Source organism: Cebus imitator, unplaced genomic scaffold, assembly GCF_001604975.1.
Source record: "Cebus imitator isolate Cc_AM_T3 unplaced genomic scaffold, Cebus_imitator-1.0 Scaffold90, whole genome shotgun sequence".
Lineage (NCBI taxonomy): Eukaryota > Metazoa > Chordata > Mammalia > Primates > Cebidae > Cebus > Cebus imitator.
In genome coordinates, this window is record NW_016107405.1 from 3048460 (window position 1) to 3074019 (window position 25560).

The 25560-nt window shown below is 37.9% G+C and overlaps 1 protein-coding gene across 3 annotated transcripts in view; it reads left to right on the forward strand.

Moving 5' to 3' along the window:
• The first annotated feature begins 314 nt into the window (after positions 1-314).
• MDFIC (MyoD family inhibitor domain containing) overlaps positions 315-25560 on the forward strand; it is an 89475-nt gene continuing 64229 nt past the window's right edge. The window contains exons 1-3 of one of the 3 annotated variants that reach the window (XM_037740801.1): positions 315-439; positions 1487-1687; positions 20708-20830. In XM_037740801.1, coding sequence (XP_037596729.1) covers positions 1594-1687; positions 20708-20830 — 217 coding nt within the window. In that variant the 5' untranslated portion in view covers positions 315-439; positions 1487-1593. Of the gene's footprint in view, positions 440-724; positions 1199-1486; positions 1688-20707; positions 20831-25560 lie in introns of those variants that run through there. The other 2 variants (XM_017535043.2, XM_017535044.2) reach the window with 2 other exon arrangements.

Genomic DNA, 25560 nt, shown 5'->3' on the forward strand with positions numbered 1-25560 from the left:
TAACGTTACTGTGATTCCTCGCTTCTCCTAAAGAGTCGAAGGAGTTCGTTCTAGCTTTTTATAAATGAATTCCGCATTTCACTCACAATGAAATAAAGAGCAAAAGTTATGTGAGTATATCATTAAAGTACTCTTTATCTGTAAATTACACTTGCTATTCTCAGCTCATCAGATGAAGCTACGATCAGAATGTCTCACTTATAAACGGAAAGTTGGTCAGCTTTTTACTTCCGACCACAAGTTTATCTCCCCTCAGATACCACTGATCTAGTGAGGCATTCAGCTTGCCACAGGCCAGGCTGGGGCCAGTTCCTGGGCATCCTCAAGGGTGCCAACCTTGTTTGCCTGGATGCCTTCAGTGGATTCGCGCAACTGCAACTGGTTTTACCTGATCAGAAATCCTGTTTGACGAAAGAATAATTTAGGAGCCAGAGATGAAGTGAGTAAACGTTCAACCGAGGGGTCAAGTTTTCAAACGCACGCTTTCTCTATCCCGCCAGGAAAGTTCGATACTGTAGCAGTGTTTTGGTTTTACTTGTCCACCCTAAGGGTTTCCCTCAGGGTCTTCTCGAAGTCTCCGTCTGGAGGTTGGAGTAGGGAGAAGGAATGAGGTGACGTTTTGGGCGGGGTAGGGGGACGTCTGGGCAGCCAGGGACCTGCCCATTCACTCCCCTTTCCCAGCCCGGGGAAGGCGCAGCGCCCGGGTGCGGAGCCCGCGCCAGCTCAGGCCGGCTCTGGCCTCCTGACCCAGACAGCGCAGGGCGCGAGGGACCGCGGGGCCGAACCCGGGTCGCGCCGCCCCCAGCCTCGGGGCCGCCCGCCAAGAGTTCGAGGCCTCTCCGATCCGGAAGTGATGAAAAGGAGCAACAGAGGGAGAAGTGTTTCAGGAGTGTAGGAGTGGAAGGGGGGAAGAGAGGCAGAGAGGGGGAAGGCCCCATCGCTGGGGAGCCGGCCGGAGTGAGCTGGCTGGAAAGAGGGGGCGGAGTGCGCGGAGTCAGAGCCGCCGCCGCTGCCGCAGTTGCCGCCACTGCGGCGTCTGGGCAGAGCCGGAGGGAGGCGGGAGGGACGCGCAGGGGCCGCCGCCGCCGTCGTCAGGCCACCGGGGCGAAAATGCGGCCGCTGCCGAAGCCTCGCTAACTTTCCCGGGCGGAAGAGGAGGAGGAGGAAGGGGCTTGGCGCGATTGAGGGGGATGCGGAGGTAGGTGGTGGTCTCCGGGCGGGGAAGAGGAGGGGTCTGAGCCTCATCCCCGGCTTCTCCCAAACCCGCTCTCTCTTTCCAGCCCCTCCCCGCTGGGTCCGCCTGGGGCCCCCGGGACCCCGCCGCTGTCAACTCGCGCAGTAACAGTTTTCCTCGCTAGTTTCAAATCAAAACTTCCCCGGGGTGGAGTTTGAGGGAGGGAAGTGAAGGGGGAGGGAACGTCCCGCAGGGGTGGTGTGCTCTTCTCTACACACATTTTAAAATTAAAAAAAAAATTTTTTCCGCCAGAAGCAGTCAGTTCCCTGCACCCAGCACCTCACAGCCCTTTCTCCGTGCGCCCCGCGGGGCGGCGAGCTAGGCGGCAGCGGCACGGCGCGGGCTCGGCGGAGCGGCCCATGTCCGGCGCGGGCGAAGCCCTCGCTCCCGGGCCCGTGGGGCCGCAGCGCGCGGCCGAGGCGGGCGGCGGCCGGCTGGGCTCCCCAGCCCAGGGTGAGTGCGCGCTTGCAAGTTGCAAGCTTCTTTGTCCTTGTTGCATTTTTCAGTTTGCTCACACGTGTACAGATGGGGGTGGCGGAAGTGCTGTGAGGAGGGACTCCCACCTCGTAGTTGAGAACTTTTGCACAGTTCGCGTTACTCAAGCTAGTTCTCCAGGATCCTTGCCCTAGATCAACAACAGGATAAGAGGGCGGAATCCGTTGGCCCCTCCACTCCCCCTTCGTCGGGTAGCGAAGAAGCGGGATGACAGGATTGCGCCCTTCTTAAGTCTATGCATGTTTGGGCCTAAGACTCAACGTGTAGGTTCTGAAGTGCTTCTCCTCTAGGTCTCTTCAGCAGATCCAGGACTGCCGCAGCTCTCTGAACAAGCATGCACTCTCTCCGTTTCACCTTTCTGTTTCTTGTTGGCTCCTCCACAACGCAGTTGATAATCCAGGTTTTTGTGACCAATCTCTTTGGAATGGCTTATGCATGTTTTCAATAACTGGTTTGTTTTGAAATAAACAAGCTTTATAAGAAACACTTTCCGAGAATGAATTAGCTCCTTTGTGTTCTTCCAAAGTGTAAACACACACAGCCTATAAAATACTCTTGTGTCTGGGAAACTTCCATAACAAGCTTCTAAACGAGTTGAACAGTATCTTTCTTCTCTTGAAGGCAGTATACTTCAGGTTTCCATTGGTGACAGAGAGAAGGTTCTTAAACTTCGAATGCGTTTTACTTTAAGGATGGTTTTGAGCTAAAGAGTTCTGTCACCGATATAGCAGAACTAAGTAATTTTTCGGGCGCTCAAAGACCTACCGTATACCCTTGATTTTAAGCATTATATGATAGCTTTATTTCCCACTTGTAGTAGTAATGTAGTGAATGGGGGAGATTTTCTTAAGGTAGCAAAAATTGGGGAAGAAGTTAACATTCATGCCACAATAGGTAAAAGCAGAAAACATCAATGGTTAAATTAAAAATGTTCTGGCACTCAGGGCTGTTAAACTGAATTATATTTATCACTGTTTTTTTTTTTTTTTTTTTTTTTGCTTCTGAATGAGTGACTCAGTTTTCTAAACAGAGAAAATAAAAATGATTAACCACAGAAAATCAGAGAGCTAGAATGATAAACATGTGTTTTCTCAGAAGCAGCCCATGTTCTCGTCTTTGTATTGTCAGCACAATCATTTTCCTGTCTTTAGGCGTGCCCTTAGTAGTCATATCACTCATTGAAGCTCACGCTTGAGCTGCTAATCACTATTGTTAAACTAGGCTTATGTCAAAAATCAACATCAAACACTCAAGAAAAACAATTTGACTTGGAAATAGTTAATATCTACAATATCCAACTTTAATAGTTTGTATTTTTCAAATCAGCTGGGAGAACCTCAAGTGGTACTTTATGTATCTGTGATTTAAGATGCTGGATAATGTCATGTGATCTGGCCTTAAGAAGCAGAACATCTAGAATGGCCTGAAGTAGCACGTTTGTTGGGTACAACACACATATTATCAGTGTAGAAACTCTGGGTTATATTTTACCTGAAAATTACCTTAGCTTTACCAACATAGCTATATATGTTATCATTATTATTCGTTTAACTTTGATGCAAGTTAAATAGGGATCTTTTTAATTTTTTAAAAATAGGGATCAATTTAATTATAAATATAAAAGTGATTTTTGAAAATCTGCAGAATCTTGTTGAAGCACTGTATCTTAAACAGGCTGATCTCATGAGGTGTATTTAAATAAAGAAATTTTTGCAGCATGCTGGTAGATGAAAGCTTCAAGGGAAGCTTGGTTAGATTGCTTTTATTGATGAAGACATTTGTGAAGAAGCTTTGCTTGAAGGCCACTCTACTCTAAAGCCCTTTCTCAAGTTCTTCTATCCTCTTGCTTTTGTCCTTGGATTTTTTTAATCATCTTTTCTGAAGAATAGCTTAATAATTCTCCAGTAGGATATGACTGCTTAGTTAATAGAAGCCTAATTTTTAAATTCTTTAAAGTCAGTAGTGAAAATGGAATTTTAAATACAAATTAACAGAAAAAAATATTATTTCAGGAACATGAAGGTTACGATCAAGTCTACCTCTACAAAGTTAAATATACACGTTTAGGTAAATAATAACATCATAAGTTCTACATATATTACTATACTGTATTGTGATGAGCTGTCCATACTCTTAACCAAAGGCATAGAATCTTAGAGTTGAGAGTAATTTTGGGGATTCTCTAATTTGAACTGCCCATCAAGTCTACAATTCCATTCTACATCCTTTTAGTTTTTTTTTTTTTTTTTTTTAAAAACGTTTAGTGCAGCCCATTCTAATATCAGCATTAAGAATTAGAAAGGTTGCCCATATTAAGAACATTCTGCCCCTTCTTAAAATTTCTACCTTTTGTTGTGGTTCTGCAAGCTTTACTATTGTTTTGAAAGCATTAAAAAGCATTACAAATCTTTCCCATGTGTTTTGAAAATAGTTACAGAGCAGGAACATAAGCTTACATGCTCTAGGCTGTAAGAGGGAACCAGGATAGATACCAGACAGTGTGGAGCAATGGGAATTCTGGGAAACTGGAGAACTCATGGGCCAGGAAACAACATTCCTTAGTTACAGCTAATTGTTGGCATGTGGGTTAGTATCTTCTGATATTTCAAGTGACACTGGAAATCCTGATTTTTATGTATCATCTCTCCATTTTTAAGAGTTTGCAACTAATTAAATACAATTTTTGTCCAGGCCAAACAAAACAACCACAGCTGTAGGTTGGATGTGGTCTCTGAGCAGCTGATTTGTGATCTCTCTTATAGAAAAAAGGAAGTAAACATGTAACTTAAAGCTATATTGCTATTTGTGACTACCTTGTGAAATACTGACTTACTTTCTCATATAGAGTACTCATATGCATGTCCTGATAGGTGAAAAGCCGTTTGAATCAAACTTATTTTTCTTTTAAGACACAATGGATCTTGTTTATGTGGTACCTCTGATTGCCATTTGTCCTATTTTGATTAAGCATTTTAAAATTTGTGTTATCAAACAACATTGAAAATGTAGGTATTTGCCCTTCAGTGCGTTACTAGAATTCCTGTAATCAAAAGAAGTTTTGAATTAAGTGCTTCTTTCATAACTTTGGGATTTGTAACTAGAGGGGTCTTTAGAAGTAATTTAATCCAACCTGTTCGTTTTTTAGATAAAGATAAGGATGTCCAAAGAATTTAAGTGACTTGCCCAAAGTCTCATACACGATCAGTAGCAAGAAATCAGGGTAGATGCACAAATTGAAAACATAAATTGTGTGTCATTATGATAACTGCAGTTGAAGTAGAGAATCAGTTCAACTTTTTTATAGGGCTGGATGCATTGACAATAGGCCTGGGATATTGTGAATCACTTGAGCTTGTTCCCGTCCCTGTATCTTTCCCCCAAACCCCACGACATTGATTTGCCAAGACGTAGACTGTTGGACTCTGAGTGCTGGAATATATTTTAATGTGATAATGTGTGATTTAATGCACTCTTCTCTCTTGGGAGAGTCCTCTGAGACTAGTAGGCGGACTTTTCTTAGCAGGATGCAAAATGCCAGTGAAGTTAATTAAAAATAATCTAAAATAGAAGCTGGGGAGAAAATCAAGTTGAAATTACATAAGAGGAGCTTTGACTTAGAAACTTAGCTGAGTTGTCAGTAGTTTATAGAAGCTAATCAGATTTGCTTTTTGGGAAGCCAGTTTATTTCAATATATATAATGTATGCTTGTACATATCTGTATTCTTCTATATTTATCATATTATTTTATCCTTTTGATTAAGTTTGACATTTCACAAAATGCGTCATTTTTGAGCGGCTGCTATTCCTGGCTCTCTACTGGGGACAATTTTGCTCTTCAGGAGACATTTGACAATATCTAGAGGTATGTTTGGTGGTCATAAAAGGGGTGCTACTAGCATCTAGTGAGTGGAGGTCAAGGACACTTCTGAACATCCTGTAATGCATAAGATACGACAGCCTTTAAAAGAAGGCATCACCAGTAGTGTTGAGATTGATAAACGCGGTTATTTTTGAGGCAGTTGACATTTTTGGCTTCATTTGAGACTCACAGAATTAGGATATCGAGATGTAAGAGCCAATAATCTGTATTTTAATCAAATTCCAGGTGCTCCTTAACTCTAGTTGAGAATCATTGTTTTACAGGCTTTAATCTCTAAAAAGATGTGTTATATTGATAGACAATTAAAAATAGTCTTTTTTTTTTTTTTTTTGGAAAGGCTTCAGAGAGCTGTTTAAAAGTTCACCTTTCTGGCTGGGTACGGTCGCTCACATTTGTAATTCCAGCACTTTGGGAGGCCAAGGCAGGTGGATCACGAGGTCAGGAGATCGAGACCATCCTGGCCAACATGGCGAAATCCCGTCTCTACTAAAAATGCAAAAATTAGCTGGGCTTGGTGGTGGGTGCCTATAATCCCAGCCACTCAGGAGGCTGAGGCAGGAGAATTGCTTCAACCCAGCAGGCGGAGGTTGCAGTGAGCTGAGATCTCGCCACTGCACTCCAGCCTAGGCGACGGTGCGACACTCCGTCTCAAAAAAAAAAAGTTCACCTTTTCAAGTTCAAAAGTTTAAATTGTTACCCCTCCAAGTAAACTCTCTAATAATGCTCTCCAGAATTTTTATCATATGCTTTAATTCATCCTCAAAATACTACTGCATAGTTATCCTCAAAAAAGCTTGTTTGTTTTCATAATTATATCCACTATAACTCAAATATGTTTTGAACATTATAAAAGAAATGCAAAAGTAAAAAATAAAAGGATGAGGGAGTAAATAGACAGGGTTTTAATACTTTATTTCACTATCTCAGTAGATATTCTTGCCACTCTACATGTCGGAGACTCCAACCTGTGGCAAAACAAGGAAAGAAGTCTCCAGTTTTCACATGAGTTGTGTTCCGTTGTAAATTGGACTTTTGGAAGCTGGAGCCTACTTTCTCATAGAAACAGAGTGATAAATTATATTCCCTAATAAATACCAAAATATTGTTAGAATTGTTTTATTAAATTTTGTTTGATTATAATGATAATTCACAGAAAACATACTATTATAAAACTGGCAGCAAATATGAATAACAAAGAATAGAATAGAACTGAATAGAAACTGGTTTAAAACACTTTTTGAATATAGATGCTTGAGGAAGGACAGACTTAATTAGAAAAATATAGGGAGACATGTAGATTGGAAAGAGGATTTGGGAACGTTTTCGATTTAGAAAATGAATCTTTGAACTTATACTTCTAGTTTTTTTTAATGTCTAAATGAACTAATGTACATTTTATGATTTTACAAGTGGAGAGCTTATCAGCTGGGCACATTCATTTTCCCTTTGTTAAGAAAAAGAACCAAATGAGTAAGGGAAGGATTTAACTGGGAAAAACCAAAAAGGGAGGAAGGAAGTGGTTAAAGAAGATATATCTGTAAGTTTAAGAAAGCATTTGGAGAAGTTGAAGTGTTTGAGTTGAGATCTGTGGAAAAAAAAAAAAAAGTCCTAAGGAATATCGTGGTACATGCTGAGACTGTGGCTGGCATGTTAAGGAAATCAGTGCCATAATAGAGGCACAAAGAAAGTGGGATGGCAGAACATGGGTGAGAGAAAATGTCTCTAGTTGGAGATTTGGAAAAGCCTTAAGAAAAGTTTTGAATTGAGTTGGACCAGGAAGCCTAGTATTGTTGTAGGACTCAACTCTGTGGAGATACATGGTAGCAAATAAGGCTCGAAGGAGATGGTTACAGAATATTGGGTACTTCACCAAGACCATCGTATGGGCTGTATAAAGGGGCAGAGAACAAGACAGGCTAAAGTCAGTTTCAGGAGGGCCCTGATTCTCTTGCTGAGGAACTTGCATGTGCCTTCTGTAGGAGTTGGTGAACACCGAAGTTTCTTAAGAAGGAAAGGACAGGACCCACTGGTGTTTCTAGGACAACTGTTCTGGTGACAGTTCATAGGATGATTTTGAAGGAAGCAGCAAGAGCTGAGGCAGTGATTACAATAAGCTGACAAAAGATTAGAGGACTTAAGGCCACACCAGTAGGAATTAAATTGAGGAAATTGATTTAAGAACAATAGCAAAAGTAGGATAGAGCTTTCTTAGCTGTGAGAACCCTGGAGGGAATAGATTTTTTACTTATTCATCTTTGAAACTCCGGAGACCAAGCACAGTGTCCACATTTTGATGAATTCATATAGTTGGGTAAAATATATACGTGTGTGTGTGTGTGTGTGTGTGTGTGTGTGTGTGTGTGTGTTTGAGATGGAGTCTCACTCTAGCCCTAGGCTGGAGTACAGTGGCATGATCTCAGTTCCCTGCAACCTCTACCTCCTGGGTTCAAGCAATTCTCTTGCCTCAGCCTCCTGAGCAGCTAGGACTACAGGTGCATGCCACCACACCCGGCTAATTTTTTGTAGTTTTTAGTAGAGACGGGGTTTCACCATATTGGCCAGGCTGGTCTCTAACTCCTGACCTTGTGCCTACCTTGGCCTCCCAAAGTGCTGGGATTACAGGTGTGAGCCACTGCGCCCAGCCGGTGGTTGGGTAAAATATTTTATATGGGAGATGGTGGAAAAGTAGAAATTTAAGGTAATTCATAATTTGCTTTGGAGCCTGAGTGGAAACCTAGGAGAAGCTATTGAGTCTTAGTCACAGGAGCATTAGATATTGGTGGATACAAAAGATGAAAAGAGTTTGAGTGTTTTTAAGGAGAAACAAGGTGCATGGAGGACTTCTGTTGCTTAGATGGGAGGACTGAACACACTCACTGTGCACTAATGAGAAAAAAAGTCAGAAGATAGGGAGAGATTGAAGATGAAAGGAGATAGCGGAAGAAGGAAGTGGTACAGTAGGTGTTTGTAAGGGAAAGATAAAAATTCTGGGAAGGAATGGGATGAAGAGACCAATCTTTGGGAAGTTGGGAATGTTCCTCTTTGAGTTGGAGGTGGGAGAAAAGGATGGGTAATAATCTAGAGAAAATTTGATGGGAAAGGGAATATCAAGGGCCTGGATCTCAGTAAAGTAAATGGTAACATATGCTGAGAGCAAAGGAGGTTGGGATGAATCAAGAAATCTGAGATGTGTAGAAAAGGTTTGGAAGAAGGAAAAATTAAAGAGATAGTCAATCTGGGGCAAACAAAATGGCTGCTGGATAACATGAAGAGAATAACTAGGACTGAATGGCAGGAACTTTTAGTGGAAGTGATCAGCATGGCGGACCGCCTTTCTCAGCGAGGAACCTGCAGGAGCTTGGGAAACGAAGCAAATAGAATGGATTTTGCAATTAACATCGGGTTGGAGGTTGGCAGGGTGGAAGCGATGAGAGCATGACAAGGGAAGCTTGTCACACAAGTGTGGAAGAGTGTGTTTATATTAATTGGTCTTGTGTTCCAAGCTGGGAAGAGAATCCACAGTAATGCAATTGGCAGGCTAAGGCTTCTGGTGAGAAAAAAAAATATGGCTGTTGCTTTGTTTGGTCAGTTCGCATACAAGGTTTTAATATATATGATTGAGTGACCTTTCAGGGCTATGAGGGAAGCTGTGGAATTTTTGGGTGTGTAAAGCCTTTTCCTGTTTCTTTGAACCTTGTTTCCTGGATCTTGTTGAGATGACTTCATGGAAAGAAGGCCTAATAACAGTGTGCAGTTATTTTACTGGATTACATTTTTATAATAATAAAAGGTTTGGGGATAATAAGGAAACATCAGTTGACACAATCTAAAGTTAGGCCATTTGCACATACAAAGTTATTTAGAACAACAGCACATGAAGCAGAAAAAAATCAACCAGATTTTCTTTCTGAGATAATGTAAATACTCTCCTGTATAAGGCAGAGGATAAATCAAGTGATTGCTGTATTTCTACTCCTAAAAGTCTTTATTCAGTTTTTATTAAGACAAGATACTCTGTATTGACTAGATAGATTCTGGATTTTGGACATTTTAACTTCATTGATTCGTTAGAGTAGATCAAAGAAAGGTGCTGCATCCCTTCTGTCTTAATCAGTGCTATGTATATGCTCCAGTGTTTTGGATGCTTGATCTCTCTCTCTCTCTCCTTCTCTCTCTCTCTCTCTCTCTTCCCCTCCCCTTTTCTTCATCCCTTTCCCTCTCTCTTTGTCTTGCCAGCAAAACTCTACTGAAGTTACTTAAACTTTTAATATCTTCTTTTTACATTAGCTTACGTGTCCTGAAAGAGCAAAGCTTTTTAATCTTAAGTTTTTGAAATTGAGTTATATTTTATAGATTCCTTTTCTAATCACTTGGTGTTTGCTAAGTAGGAACTATGAAAAGAGTTATTTTAACATGAATTTAATTTTGTTTGTGGTTTTTACTTACAGTCTACTTCTGTTTTCAGGTTCACACCCACATGATCTCAAGTGAGATGATTCATATACATGTGCCTTTATGCCCGATTTTTGGTAGTTCCAGGAAAAAAGTCTGAAATTAATTTTTATGCTAGCACATATATTTTACTATTGAGTTATTTGAAGAGGAAAACAGCGTCCACAAATATTTTTTCGGTGTGCCTACGAGGTACTGTGAAGATTAAGAATGTATAGTTTTGCCCACAAGGAATATGTCAGCGGGATAAGAGAGTATGAGATCCAAATGTTTACCAAATTAAATTGTAATCTCTTACTGAAATATCAATTCAAGATTAAAATAACAGCCATGTGACAGATTAATTTATGGCCAGTTGCCAACTGACTGATATCATCCTGGAGCATGTAAATTTAGAGGTTGAGAGAGGATTTCAGGATGGCAAGAAGGGGGTCGGGTTGGACTGCTAGTGACCCTACTTGAAGAACACTACAGTTTGTAGGGATTTTTGGTGAGAATTATGCCATGTTGAGCCCTGAAAATAAGGTACCCTGTGGTCGAACAGGTGACAGGCTCTCTGAAACTAGGCGTCAGAGTATGAAAGAACCAGCTTCCTCCCCTTACTTTTGCCACTCCAAGGCATTGTCGTCATATTCTTTTTCATGGTCAATCAGCCCTGATCTTTTGGGTGTTTATAAACATAGACCCCACTTTTGGGTCTCTATAAACATAGTTCTTATTTCTTTCATTACCCAAGCAACACATAAGATCTGAGGGGTTGTACTATTTATTTCTCACTGGGATACAGTAAAATTATTCAATATGAAAAAGTATAGGAGTTTACAACGTAAAATATCTACAATGTTCAACTATCAATTTTTCATTAATATTCAAAATAAATGTAATTCATATTTCAGCTAAGGAGTAACATATTTAATCCAGAAAGTATTTTTGGTTGGAGGGTAAAGAGACTAAGGCACTGGTAGTGGGTGTGGAAAAGAAAGTGTAGATTGGCGAGAAATTGGGAAGTTGTTACTAGCAGGATCTGATAATTGATTATTTTGGAATAGGTGACATAAGACGAAAATAAAGAGTTGAAGGTGATTCTGTAACTACTATTAGCTAAGAGACAGACAATAGTTATAGAAACAGGCAGGGAGAGAAGAAAAGTGGTGATGAATTTTGGGAAGTGTTGAGTTTGAGTTGCTAAAGATATATTTACGTAGAGTGAAAACTTCAAATCTGTAGCTCAGGATAGGTGTCAGGGCTGGGATAATGGATCTACAGGTTATCTTCCTGCAGAGTACTGAAACTGTGGAATTTGAAGAGACTGCAAAGATGGTAGAGCCAGAAGAATATAGGTTATGGTCTTAGAGGAGAATCCAAAGAACTCATTGCTTCACAGCAAGGGTGGAGAGGGCCCAGAAGGTGTGAGACTGAGTAAGTGAAGTTTATAAGAATTTCCTGGGTTTTGCCTTTATGCAAATTGACAGAGGGCACACTTTCTGACTTCAAATCCATATCTATCGTTCTGAAGTCCCAGAAATCAATTTCAATATACTTCTAATTCACTTACCATTATCTTATTTGTGCCTTTGCCAGTATTTGAAAAGCTCTTCTCTGTTCTCTATTTATTTACTCCAAGGTCGGACTCAAATGATAACTCTGAAATGCTCTTACAGAGTAAACAACCCCCTTTGATTCACTTTTGATTTCCATTGGCCTTCATTCTTGTAATAGTGCCAAGTGAGGGTTCATTGCTTAACTAGACACCTTGAGATTAAAAGTGCTCTTGATAAAATAACTGTGTAACTGAGAGGTAACAGAAGGTTTTTAAAACTGTGGCGCATACACAGGTGATTATACTGAAAAACTAAAGATGGGTGTGAATCATCATTTAAAAAGGGGAAGATATTAGAGTCTTCCGTTCCTTTTTATAATAGAGTATATGGACTGACAGTTAAGGGAACTGCTATAGATACGGTGTCTTTGGACTTTGGCAGTCAGACAACCTGTTTCATGATAGTTTTCTAGACAAGATTAAGAAGGCTGTTGTACCTATAAAACTGATTAGAATGTGATGGCTCTGAAAAACCATTGAATGAACTGAGCATGTTTAGCACAGACAAGATAGAAGAACATGAGATACTTTCTAATATGGTGCTGTCACATGGAGAGAAGATTACACTTTGATTTTTTTACTTGGTTTGATTTTGCAAGAAGCAAAATATGATGAATCATTGACAGTTTTAGGGAAGTAGATTTTAGTGAAACGTGAGGATGGTCCAAATAATTAAAACTCCTAAAGTGGAGTAAACTATTTTCTGAAGCTATTTCTCTATCCCTGTAAGTTTTCATACCTACAGTCCTTGACCTATTCTTGGAAATGTTGGATGTTGAATGTTTTCATCTGAATTTGTTTTATCAGTTTGTTCAGAGGGACCTCTAAGAGCTCATCTAACTCCAGATTCCATAAGCCTATGAATGTTTGGTTTTAGTATGAGCATATTGTTTGCCTCAATAAACATAACTGAACCTGTATGTGAGGAAGAAGGAGTTTACTGTGCTTAGGGTCAATCATCCTAAAAAAAAAAATATTCTTAGGATAAGGAACAGTAGGTTTAGATGTAAAAGGTGCGAGACTAAGATGACTGCGATGTGCCCTGTTTCTTATATCAGATTGCTGTTATCTAAGCACTTATTTTCATTTTTATTTTTCACTTAAAAAAAAAATTATCACACTTTAGGTTCTGGGGTACATGTACAGAACATGCAGGATTGTTGCATAGGTACATACACTTATTTTCTTAAGTGAAAAGTATAGAATTCTTCCTTCTCCCTTCATGTATTTAGAGCCCTGATTTATTGAGATGTATTTTAAATGATTGCTGCACTCTGTACCTATTCCTTTGCATATTAATACTCAATTGCATTTTCATATAATTTTATAATTTCTTTTCCAATTTCCTGTGTGCATATTCCATTCCTTTTACCTACACCAAGCCTATAAAGTGATTGAGTCAATGTCATTTTTATCCATTCTTTTGAGTCTAAATATACCATAAGCTTCTAAATACAAAAAAGCCCTTCAAAGGAATGTATTTTAGATCTTGCTCAGAAGTCTTATTATTTTTCAAAATACTGATAACAATGAACTAATTAAGTTGATTTAAGCATTTGATTTACTCAACAAACATTTATACTGTGTGATTTTATAACTTCCTTGTGTTTGCAAAATCTTGAAGTTTTATGCATATGTTCACTCATCTGTTTAAATGCTTTGGTTATCTTAACATGCATTTTTGGACAATGAGATTTTAATCCATTTTAGAATGTTAGACAAAGCAGGCTGGTTTTGCAATGTGCCTTAAAGGTCATTAGGCTTGATGTTTTTTTTTCTTTTTTTTTTTGGATCAGTGAAGAAGTAAAATTCCAGAGCCTCAGGTCTTCCTGAAAGCTGCCTTATCTTTGGTTTTTTAAAGGTTACAGTTGGGAAACATTTGTAGAATTTCCACATTATTCTGAACTGCTGGAAAAATACAGACCTAGATTTTTTTTTACTTTCCCAGAGATTTTAGTCTCAGATTACTTGAAATTTCATAACTAGAATACATATTGATCATTGGTAATAATGCTGGTTTTTTAATGGAAGAGTAAATATGAAATTGTTTAAAGCAAGTTTGTTATAGATAAAGGAGGTATGAATATAAATTTCATATCAGCAATAACAACATACATAATAAGCAGATTATAACTGATCTGTCGTAGATTATCATCAAATATTTTTAATTGAAGTGTATGAGAGCTAACATGCAAAAGTCTCAGAATTTAAACACAAAGAGAATGATTTATGCTCCTTTCTGTAAGAATATAAGTAGATTTCACACTGATGAAGTTTTATAAAGATTCCTGCTAACTGACATCATTTGTACTAGCCTTTCTTGAAGTAAGCAAATAAAGTATGGATAACAAGCAGAAAATGTATTTTTCTTTTTTTGTTTTTGTTTTTCTGGTTTGTGAATTTACACACACTTCTGATTGGTTCAGTAGACTATTTGAGGTGGCTTATAAGAATGCTTTTTAAAAAGGATTAAAACAGAATAATGGAAAATATAAGTAGACTAGGACATCCAAGTCTGGGGAAATCAGAATATATAGGTATAGATTGTGTGGCCAAACAGAGTTATTTAATTTTGTATGTAAATGTGCATTCAAAAGAAAACTTTTGGGGGATATACTTCTCATTGTCTATAAGGAAAAAAATAACATACAGCTACTCAGAGGAAACAATGCTTTTCCTTGTATTCAGTCTGGAAACGTACTTATTGCCTGGTTGTTCATTTAGGGATTATTGAATGGATAATGACATGGAGGCCTTCACCAGCCTCTCTGATTTGTTTATAGCATGTTTTTAAAAGGTGCTTGTTGCAATAACAATTAGTAATAATAACCAGTGTGAATAAGCTCTTACTCTGCATCAACACTGCTTTTCTGGCTTGATTTCATTTATTTCCACATCAACCTTACGAGGTAGAGACAGTTGTTACTCCCATTCAAAGATGAAGAATCTGACAAAGATTAACTTGCCCAGGATCTACATCATTAGTGGTGGACCCAGGTACCCTGATTTTAGATCCTGTGCCTTTAACAACTTCTCTAATGCAGAGTACAGTTTGGGAATAGTCCTTCTGTCCCAGAGACACTAATGAGAATCTTTTTATTCATCAGGAAGGATTCAACTATCTGGACTTTGAAGTGGCAATATTGCCCCCATTTTTTGGAAAACTGTGGCATGTACAGAAACTTGAAGCAACATTCTCAGGTTCTTCTGCTATTATATTATTTGTTAAAAGCATTCAGCTATGGAAATAATGTCATTGCTTGATTAAAAATTGTTAGAAAAAAATCCCTCTTCAATAGTTTAAACAGTTGTTTTATGGAAAATGGAAAGCTTACTATTTCCACCTACAAAGAATAGAACTGAGGCTAGTTATAAATGACTTAATAGCAGATTTATGTTAAAAAAATAACTTACTAATGCACCAACCTGACCAAGAATAAAAGGTGTTCTGTTGTGAAGTACCAATCCTTAAAATTTTGGAGAATGGCTGAGTATTGCAGTAGTCCTCATCTTACAACTATCTAGACCTTTCTTCCCTGGGTGGGATGTGAAACTAGCTGAGCTGCAGATCTTTTCCAACTCTGGATTTTATCATCCTGTTTCCAACTGAATATCTATCTCTGAGACTCTGTTTTCTCATGAGTTAAAACTGAGCTAAGGTTTTTTTTTTTCTATATTACATTGTTGATGGTTCTGAAGATCAAATAAATATTGTATATTTAAGTCCTTTGAAAACAATACTGTAATTGTAAACATTCAGTAATTTACTTTTTCAACAACAAAAAACATTACTTTTTAAAACTTATGTAACAATCATGTATTAGCTGAGTGGCTATTATGTGGCATGGCATATATCATGTTTTATATAAGTTATCTAATTTATTATTAATGCTCTTAGATTTTTTCTCTCTTGCTAATCACCATCTGATTATTTTATTCCCCAACTATTGGAGACAAGTAAAACGACAAAGTTTTAAATTTAGGTAATGTCAACTAGGTAGAATATTATAGAATTTTAAAGTAAATGGAAATTCTATTTACTTGAATATTTTTCATTCTCCTTCAACAGGAAGAATTGAGATTGGAGAAGATTATTTCTTACCATTCATGCCGTTCTTTAGAAACAGGAAAATAAAGGGTATTGATCCTATAAGATAGATAGTCATTTCTGTGTAGGATATATTGTATTTAAACTGATCATTAGGAACCCTTAGTTTTTCCATTTACTCTTGCTCAATTCATGTTCGTCACCTTCTTTGAGAATTAATTCAAATCCAATGACCTACAATGGCTTTTCTATGATTTCCTCTACTCCATTCTAAACACTCTTCCGCATGCATATAAGATTTTGGCTCTATTGTTTAGCCCTTGTGCAGAATCAGATTTGCAGAATTTTAGAGCCAGAAAGGACTCTGCATTCATCCTGTTCAATGCTGTCATTTCCTGATGAAGAGGATGAAGACAATGAGTCTCAGTCACACAGCTGGTCAGCCTTTGAGCCAGAATTAGGAGGGAGCAGTTGTTATTACCTTCTGTTTTGTAGTTGTTTGATTGTCTATGTGTGTGTGTTTGGTGTCTCCTGCAAGATGATATTTTGTCAGGGACCTAGCATTTTTTTCTCATCCAAAGGAAAGTAGTTTTTCCTCACTTCTTTGTCCAGAGTGGGCATACTAGGATGCTCAGGAGCTAACCTTTTGGAAGGAGATGCCAGTGGTGTTCAACTATCCTTTGATCTAGTACTATTTTTACTGTGTCTTCAGTTTTTAAATTTTAATATCTAAAATGTGCTTCTTTTATCCCATTATTAGTAGAATTGATTAGCATTGTATATAATTTAGATTTTATATTCTTTTTGGCGGGGGGGTGGGAGGTGGATGGGGTTTTGTTCTTGTTGCCCAGGCTGGAGTGCAGCGGTACAATCTTGGCTCACTGCAACCTCCGTCTCCTGGATTCAAATGATTCTCCTGCCTCAGCCTCTCAAGTAGTTGGGATTACGGGAAGGCACCACCATGCCTAGCTATTTTTTTTTATATTTAGTAGAGACATAGTTTCACCATGTTGGTCAGGCTGGTCTCAACCTCAGGTTATCTCCCATCTTGGCATCCCAAAGTGCTGGGATTACAGCCATGAGCCACCGCGCCCAGCCAGATTTTGTATTCTTAATAGTTGTCCTTACATGGAGACAGAAATAAATACCTCTTTATTAGATGATTAGATACAAATCTATTTTCTAGTACTTGGAATACTATGGCAAGGGGCTGAGTAGCAACATCTGTATCTCAATATTTGATATACCTAAGGTTTTTTTTTTTTTTTAAATATAAATAGCTGCATAGTATAAGATAAGAGTTAACTTAGAATAGTGCCCCTCAAACATGGTCATATATCACAATGATATCACTCCCCCAGCCCCACACACAACTGAGTTGAAATCTCTTAAGTTGGGCCTGTGCATCTTTGTGTTTAAAGAGCTGTAGAGCAGTTCCGACCCAGAGGGAAGGTAGAGAACCAGTGGCTCAGAAGGACAGCATTGTTGAGATAATGAAGGCCCCCCTTTTAAGAGAAAATTCCTACACTGGGTTGGGGATGTACACCTGATGGACATGTAAATAGAAATCTTGTAGAAAGGTATAGACTGATTTCATACGTGACTGAAATCACTTGATTGCCTATGGATTGTCTAGTCGCAACTACAAACCTCCAATATCCAGAATGAAATTTATTAAACAAGGGCTGAGTCTCTGTTTCTCATTTCAGAAACGACACAGAAAACCTACATTGATAATAGAACTTGGTTACTAGAAACTTCCATTTTGTTATTGCAATGAGTAATGGCTGACTCAACCCATTGAAAGCTTTAGTAAGATTGGTTTTATGTTTGGATATCGTGGTTCCCATCTTACAATTATCTGTCAATAAGTCCTTCTCTCTCTTGAGAGCATTTCTTCAGAGATATATGTAACTTGCTTACCATTTATGAGACTGCCATATGGGTAGTTAATTGAAATTAGTAAGTAGTAAGGATATATTAATAAAATAACATGTATAAATTAGAAAGTCACAAAACAGTCAAGTGGTCACAGAAGTTTAGTCTATACAAGTGGAGAATTGGCAAGTCAATTTAAATTTTTTATTGGGAACCTTTTCTGAACTTTGGGCTGGGTGCTGTGGATCACAGCAAAAACCTGAGACCAACTTTTGAGCCAAGACATTTAGCTTTCAAGAGAGGCAAAGTTGAATAGACTGAGAATAGTGAATTAATAATAATTGCATATTATTTATTGAATATAATCAGACAGAGAATGATAGATTTTTTTGTTTTCACCTGAGAAGGGCACCGGGAATCACCTAATTCTGGAATTTCACAGATAAGGAAACTTTTTAAAAAGTGTGATAAATTGTCCATTAATAACAATTTAGAGCAGGAAGAGCTTCAGTTTTTGCCTAGAGTGGGTTGCATAGTTGTACATTTATGTGTATATGGACCACATGGCATTTTCATTTATTCAGTGGAGAGTTGAGAGGGTCTGTGTTCAGCACTCGAATATTGGACATGATTCAAATATGAGTCAAGTGTGTCTAGAGGCTTTATTCATACCTATTTTCTTTCAGTCAGCAATGCTTCATAATGCCTTGGTTTCATGAATTAATTTTAATGGAATTAAACGTGAACAGCTCAAAATTATATAATTAATTTCATTCAGCTTCAATTAAAGTTGCTAATTGAATCAAGCTTACTAGCATGACACCTGGCGGCAGTCAGCCACATAACAGTGGCAGCAAGTATGTAGGACTGTGCTGATGAGCTAGTTCATGTCTACTAGTGAGTTTCCATGAAAAATTTCTTTTATTGATAATCTCAGAATGGCCTTGAGTTGACTGTAGCAGTGGAATGATTTCTGGACTTGTTTAAAAAGGTAAAGATTTTAATTGAAACTAACATATCTCATGAAGATTACATTTCTCTATGATAACGCTGAGTAAATGTTACATAAATCTAGAGCATATTGGTTTAGCATGTTTTCAATTTATATTTTACTGCTATTTGAATATGGTTTGTTTTTAAAAATCCTTGGAATTTAAGATCCCATTTTGTTCAGAGACCTTAGCCTCTGGACTTGGTCCTAAGTGGGTGTCTATCTATTTTTATGTGTTGAAATTTGTTTCATGGCAGAATTTTTAATTGTTGTGAAATCCCCATGGTCCATGAAAAAGTTTTGCATGTGCAGACATTTTTTCCTTCCACTGGAAATGTTAACACAGTTGACTAACAACTTCTGTTTGAATCTCTTTCCTTTCTTTGCTTCCATGGCTTGACGTCATCCAGCTTTTCTTCTCTAACTTCTTCCTAATTGTACGGACTCTTCTTGGTACTTGCTACTCTTTATGATACTTCTTAATATAGTCACTCTGTTAGTGAGCTCATTAATTTGAATGACTTTGGCAATCAAGTATAGAAAGATGACTATTTCTAGCTCTAGCCCTTTTCCTGACTTGCAAATTTGAATGTCCAGTACCAAACTCATCCACTAGACTGTAAACTCCAAGAAGGCCTGGGCAGCATTTCATAATTCGTTGTATCCCCATCACCTAGCACAATGCCTAAACATCTACTGTGCAAAAATATCTATTATTAAAAGAATAAATTGCTCTCCTGATTTCTAGGCTTTCCCAGTCAAGTCCAGACTGAGAACTTGGTCATATCCAACCCCATCTTCCTTGATTATCTCTACAAACTCCTAGTTAGTGTCTCACATTTACCCTCTGTTCCATCTTTTTATCCAGTTAATTAAACGCTTGTCAACTTCAATATGGGCTTTGCTGAGTCTCTCTTTTAGCTTCCCTTACTGTATTCTCCCTCTTACATCTATCCATACTCTAATGGAATTATCTGATTGCAGCCTCTTCTCCCTCAGTTGAAATAAAATCTTTGGTAGTGGTACCCAGGAATATGGGTGCGGCCAGAACTGATAATCAAAGTTTGCACAAGTTTATTAATCTTCCTAAGGCATGGCTCTGATAAGGCATTTCATAAAGCTTCAGTGGCTACTTTGATTTATTTTTCTTGCTTTTGAATTGCATCCAGATTTCTCACCTTAGCATTGTAATATCCACATAGTGTCTCTAATCAAACCTTTACAGTCTTATCTCCTAATTTTCCACTCACAGTACTTCATAGTCCAGAGAGTTGGAACCTTTGCCCAAATGCCTGCTTTTGGAGTTTGCCCATGCTGTTCTTCCACTTTTCTCCCAACTTTCGTTTATGAAATCCAACTAATCTTTTAAAGACGATTCAACATGTACCTTTTTCTTCATCGCTTTTCTTGATCTCTGAATCCTGATGAGTATTTTTTCCTTCACTTGAACCTCTTTAGTGCTCTGGACCTCTCATAGCTTGCATTTTACCTTGTTACCAGTTTGCTTTTGGCTTGACTTATGATCCCGAAAAGACTTTACATTTCTTTACATATTGGCTTTCCCCCTGAGAATGCATAAACCCACCTGCAAATCTCTCATCCTAAACACCCACTTCTTGGAGGATGCAGTATACAGTCCTTGACTTTTTCCTCACTTGTTACAGAGAGAATGTTATACTTGCTTTCTATACCTCATCACTACGCAAATCACTCTTCATTCAGCTGCAGGCTGACTTTCGTCCCCACCAGTCTTCAGAGCCTCTTCTCTTTTGCTCCTTTCTCTGCCGCTCCACCCACTACATACATGGACTCACTCACTTTCAACCTTGCTGTAATCTTTCCACATTGCTCTACCACTGGCACATCACTTGCTGTGCTAAAATTACTTGTAAACGTAACAAATCATTTTTACTATGAATATCTCTGGTTCTTTAATGTCAGGCTGATAGTGGGTCCTCAGTAAATGTCTGTTACTGAGCCAATAACAAGCAGCAGTCAATAGAGGAATACCTGTTTATTTCTTTAAATTATGGCAGACTTGGAAGCATTTAGAAAAATCCATATACTAAACAAAGAAAAAAATATGTAAAATTCAACTATAATAACTGTATCTTTTTTTTTAATTCAGGAAAATGTGATAAAGACAATACTGAGAAAGATATAATTCAAGCTAGTGATAGCCACTTCACACATGGAGAGATGCAAGACCAGTCCATTTGGGGAAATCCTTCAGATGGTGAACTCATCAGAAGTAAGTATTTTTAGAAACATTTTGAGTGATTTGGGGATATGATTATGATAATATATTCTCTGTTAATTGTCCCTGATAATTCTGCTGCTCATCTGTAAATCAACAGAGTTTATCTGAAAGTGGTTTTATTAGTATTTTAAATTACGAAGCCAAAGCTAGGATATAAATAATGCTGTCAGTGTACTCTTTTCTTCAGAAAGGAAGAATTGACCCATTAATATTGGACTCTATTCTCAGACAGATTTAGTCAAAATTCAGTTCCATTTTGAGTAGCAACTAAGTGGAAGTCAAACAACTCTAAGTATATGTGGATGGAGAAACTAAAAAGAGAAAGCTGGAGCAAAAAGCTACTGTGGTCTCTGCTCTTCTGGCTAACTGACTGAATTTCTTTACAATTCATATTTTATCACTGCTGTTAAATTTTTTTTCTGATATTCTTCTTCCTAAAATTTCTGTGTAGAATACATACAAAAGCTTTGGTCTGTTTTCACGTTACTCGTTGAATGCCCTGCAATACCATGTCTTTTGGGTGCTGTTCAGAATGCGGATTCTGTGTCAGATTCTGCTCTTGAGCTTTTGGAGCTTACATTCTGGTCACTAACTTCCCGAAGGTGTATTCAAGACGAATTTGCCATGCAATGAATTATTCTACACGTAGGTGTAAAGATTGCTGCTAGGCCACACCTGGAAGCTCATGGGAGTCAATCTTTTGATATTCTCCTTTACATTAACTAAAGTACCATGTTTCCTTCTCAGCTTTTCAGAGTGGATAGAGGATAATTTACTTCTGGGATCAAATGTTTATTTTATTTTTAAAAATTTAATTCTTTAGTTTAAATAACTTCATACTAAAGACCCTTTACTCTCTTCCATATTACACTTTGAAGCTTAGAACATTTCTTTCCTCTCTAGAATACCGCTACCTGTCCCTAACTGAAAACCAAACAAAATAAATTAGAAAAAAAGAAGGAAAAGAGACCAACAGGAGAAAACAAGCAACAACAATAAAAACGCTATTGAAGGAAATTTCCAGGTTTCAAACAAAAGCTCTAAAAATGAGTATGTTTTAGTTTAATTTTAGGACCATTTTGGAGAAGGGAGTAGGAAGGAAGGAAATGAGACTCAGAAATTAGTAAGGAGGAAGATTTATATAGCTTTATCCAAAGAATCAAATAAACATTATTTCAAGAAAACATTTATCTCAGAAACATATATTGGTTAGCTTTCATCTAATATTGACTCTGCTATTGTGAAACACATGATTTTGTGGAATAACTGGCCTGTTTTGTCTCTCATTTCCTAGCAACCAGAGTTAGCACTGGAAGTCCTAGAGACAATTTTACCTCTACCTGTTGGGAAGCAAAATGGTTTTCTCACATTTTTTCAGTAGTAACAATTTTAAGTGTGTGTTTCATTTAATTGATTTATTTCCTTAATCTCTTTTCCTAGGGCCCACAATAGGAAAATATGAATAAGATTTCTCAGAACAAGGACAACGAAAATACAAACATTATTAAATAAGAATATGGAGAGTCATGCTAATGTGTTAAATTTGTTTGTATTATTTGGTGAAGCTCATGTTAGTCATAGAATCCATACCATTAAGAAGAATGAATTAAGCCAGTTATTTAATTGCTTAAGTGGGTACTGATCAAATATATTGTAAATTGCATGAGCTTCTTTACTGTAATAATGATGTAGCCTGTGCCATGGGACTTTGGAACATTAGGGAATAACTATCTAGTTTCCTACTAATAGTCACTGAAGGAATGAAGAGATACAGAAATTTATAGCCCCATCTGAAAGGGTTGCTGGGAAAACTGACAGATGAATGGATATACAAAAGACTGGCCAAAGATAGCAATGCCACTGCTGACTAAAACATAAGCTGGCAAGCATTTCCAAATATTTGTGGGTGACATCTGACTCTGAATTTTGATTACAGATTTCAAAAACTCCATTTTTGTTGTTTTCCCAGTCACACGTTTCTAGACAAAGTCTGCTTTGTTGGATCAACAGAAAAAATTTGATATCTGGATTTGCAGAAGTGGAACATTTTATATCATCTTTAAAACTGACTCAATTCTGGATAGCATTTGAAAGTTCTGTATTGTGGTAGCCTCTGCTATTCCAACTCCTTTGATACTAAACTCTCAGACTGCCTGACTTTCCTTCTTTGGCCTTCCCCACAGAGTCATTGGCCACCTCAGTGCAATTTAATGTCTGTCTGTCTTAACTCCGAGGTTAGGAAGAGGTGTATTTTCTTCTTGCTTAAGCATCTCGCACATTTTGGGGGCCCAGTAACTCTTTTGTAATAACAATAGGCCCTGGAAAAGGAGACTCTGGCTCAGAGCTCCATGGGAGGAGGGGAACATCTGTGGTGAGTCAGACCTGGGCTGGCTCCCATTCCAGGAGTCCTGTGTGGCTCTCTGAGCACCGTGGAAGAGGCTGAAGAGGCGGACAGCTGGCTCTCACGGAGTTGATGTTAGTGTTCCCACTGTAGTGCTAGTTTGGCTGAATAGAGGGATCATCAGAAAAATGAGGCTGGCCGGGGTGTGGGAACATTTTCAAATGCACAACCCACTCTTTTTCCAAGCTTCCATGGGGCAGCTCAGCTGCATACTCAAGAAGTGAAGGAGAGACACTCTGTCAAATGTGACTTCTTTTTCTTTATTCTTGAAAGTGGCTAGTGAGGGCTGGCAGCTCTTGTCTCCGTTGCCCCGGATAGCTGCTGCCTTCTTTGCTGGACATTCAAGGTATAGTTTATAGGGGACTGTTAGCTGTCAGTGTAATGACGCTGTTTTTACTTTTCTTTGCTGAGAATAACTGAGCTCTGGAAAGTCAAGGGAGTGGCTGCTTTGGAAATTGTATTCTAATTAAAGGGTGTATTCTCAGGACTCATAAGGGATATTCAAGCTGAGAATAATTTCCAAATTATTCTGTGAACTTTAATCCTGACCTGAGTAGAGTACCTGGTTAGACTCACACTTGGTTTCTGCTCTACACAGAAGTTTGTACTTAGTCTGCTTTCCCTGGTCGACCTAGAAAACATTGCAGGTGGCAGACCTGGGTACTGTGGTCTTTCAGGGTGTGGATTTCAAATTGGTTGCCCTTGAATTGCTAACTTACTAAAGAGAATACATTCTGGAAGTAATAAATAAAAAGAAGAAACCCATATGGAACCAAACATTTTGAATAAATTAGGTCACACACAATCTGGTTAGAACATGCACATTTTGGTTCTTTTTCTTAGGAAATTTAAATTTAAAAAGACAATTCCAGCCACTTAAATTTGTTTAAAAATTTCTAAATCAAATTAGTAAGGAATTAAAAACAATAGAGATTTTGTGAAAAAAATTTATAACTTGAAAATCTCCTTTTTAATCCCTTTTACAGCTCAACAGGCTTTTATATTCTTAGAATATATTTTGGTGTATAATTTAATTTCTGGAAGTTGGCTTAAATTTTGGAATTTATAAGAGCATCAGCTAAGACTTTGGCTTTTCACCTCAGATTAGCATATATGGTATTGTATATAATTTGAAGCTATGCTGCTTTTTAATAATCACTTTCCTCTGACTTCATAAAATAAATGTTACAGTGAAGTGATACCCTCAATTAATATTTTTTCTATTTAACCCATAATATGCATAAACCGATAACAGGCAATAGGCAATATTTCATGTTTTACTTAGACAAGAAAAGGAACAGAAGCAACATTTTCATCTCAGTCTTTGGGGGAATTTCTAAGGTAGGAAGAAGTGTGTAGGTAGTGTGTGTGTGTGTGTGTGTGTGTGTGTGTGTGTGACTGTGCTTACACTCAGGCATGTGTAATGTTTTCATTTAATTTAGGTCAAATTCTACTATTCCAATTATTTCCTATAGTGAGCTTACATTTTTCTTTGTTCCTCTTTGTGAAGTGCCTCAGGTCTCTATCTCAGGTTTTTCTAGGTCTTTCTGAAAATTCTTATTACTTAACTTTATCCTTGGACATTGCTTTTACATAAACGTCTCCTAATTCTAAATGTCATTACTTAACTCCAGAAATTTTCCTTAGCTTCTCTTCTGAAATAAATTTCCCATTAAATTAAACTATTTTGTTCAGCTAATTCTCTCCTTTGTGATTTTATAGAATTCCCATGATCTGAAGCAAAGTTAGAATGCTCTACTTAAATGGTAATCCCCGTTCTGTTTAACCCATTTATTCATTTTGAAGAGTTTTTAGCTCTCATAATAGTAAGCATTTAATTGGCAGTAGAATGCAAGCTCTTCTCCAGCTCACACTTGCTCACCCTTACGGAGCTGCCTTTTCACTCACCCTGCTACTTGAAACCTTTCTATTGGCATCATCTGCGTTTCCTCTCAACATCAACAGTCTCTGTTATTAGAACTCTATTATTTCTTTTCCTAGCCTTTGCCAACTTAATGCAGATCATCCCTTAATGCATACCATTTCATCACTTTAGGGAATGCCTTCTTTATGTAAAACACTGAGAGAAAAGCAGATACTCAGGTATGCTATTTATATACTTAGAACACTTTTACTTTGTTAGTAAGGAAACAGCATTGAGAGATGTGTATTTAAGTTTATTTCACAGCTGTCATTTTAAGGCACATTTCAGTAAGTGTTAATCTGGATTTCTTTAGAATTCGCTTTATATGAAAAAGAGCATCAACCAGCCCCTAGATAACTATGACCTAGTTAAGACTGGAATATACAGCTATCATAT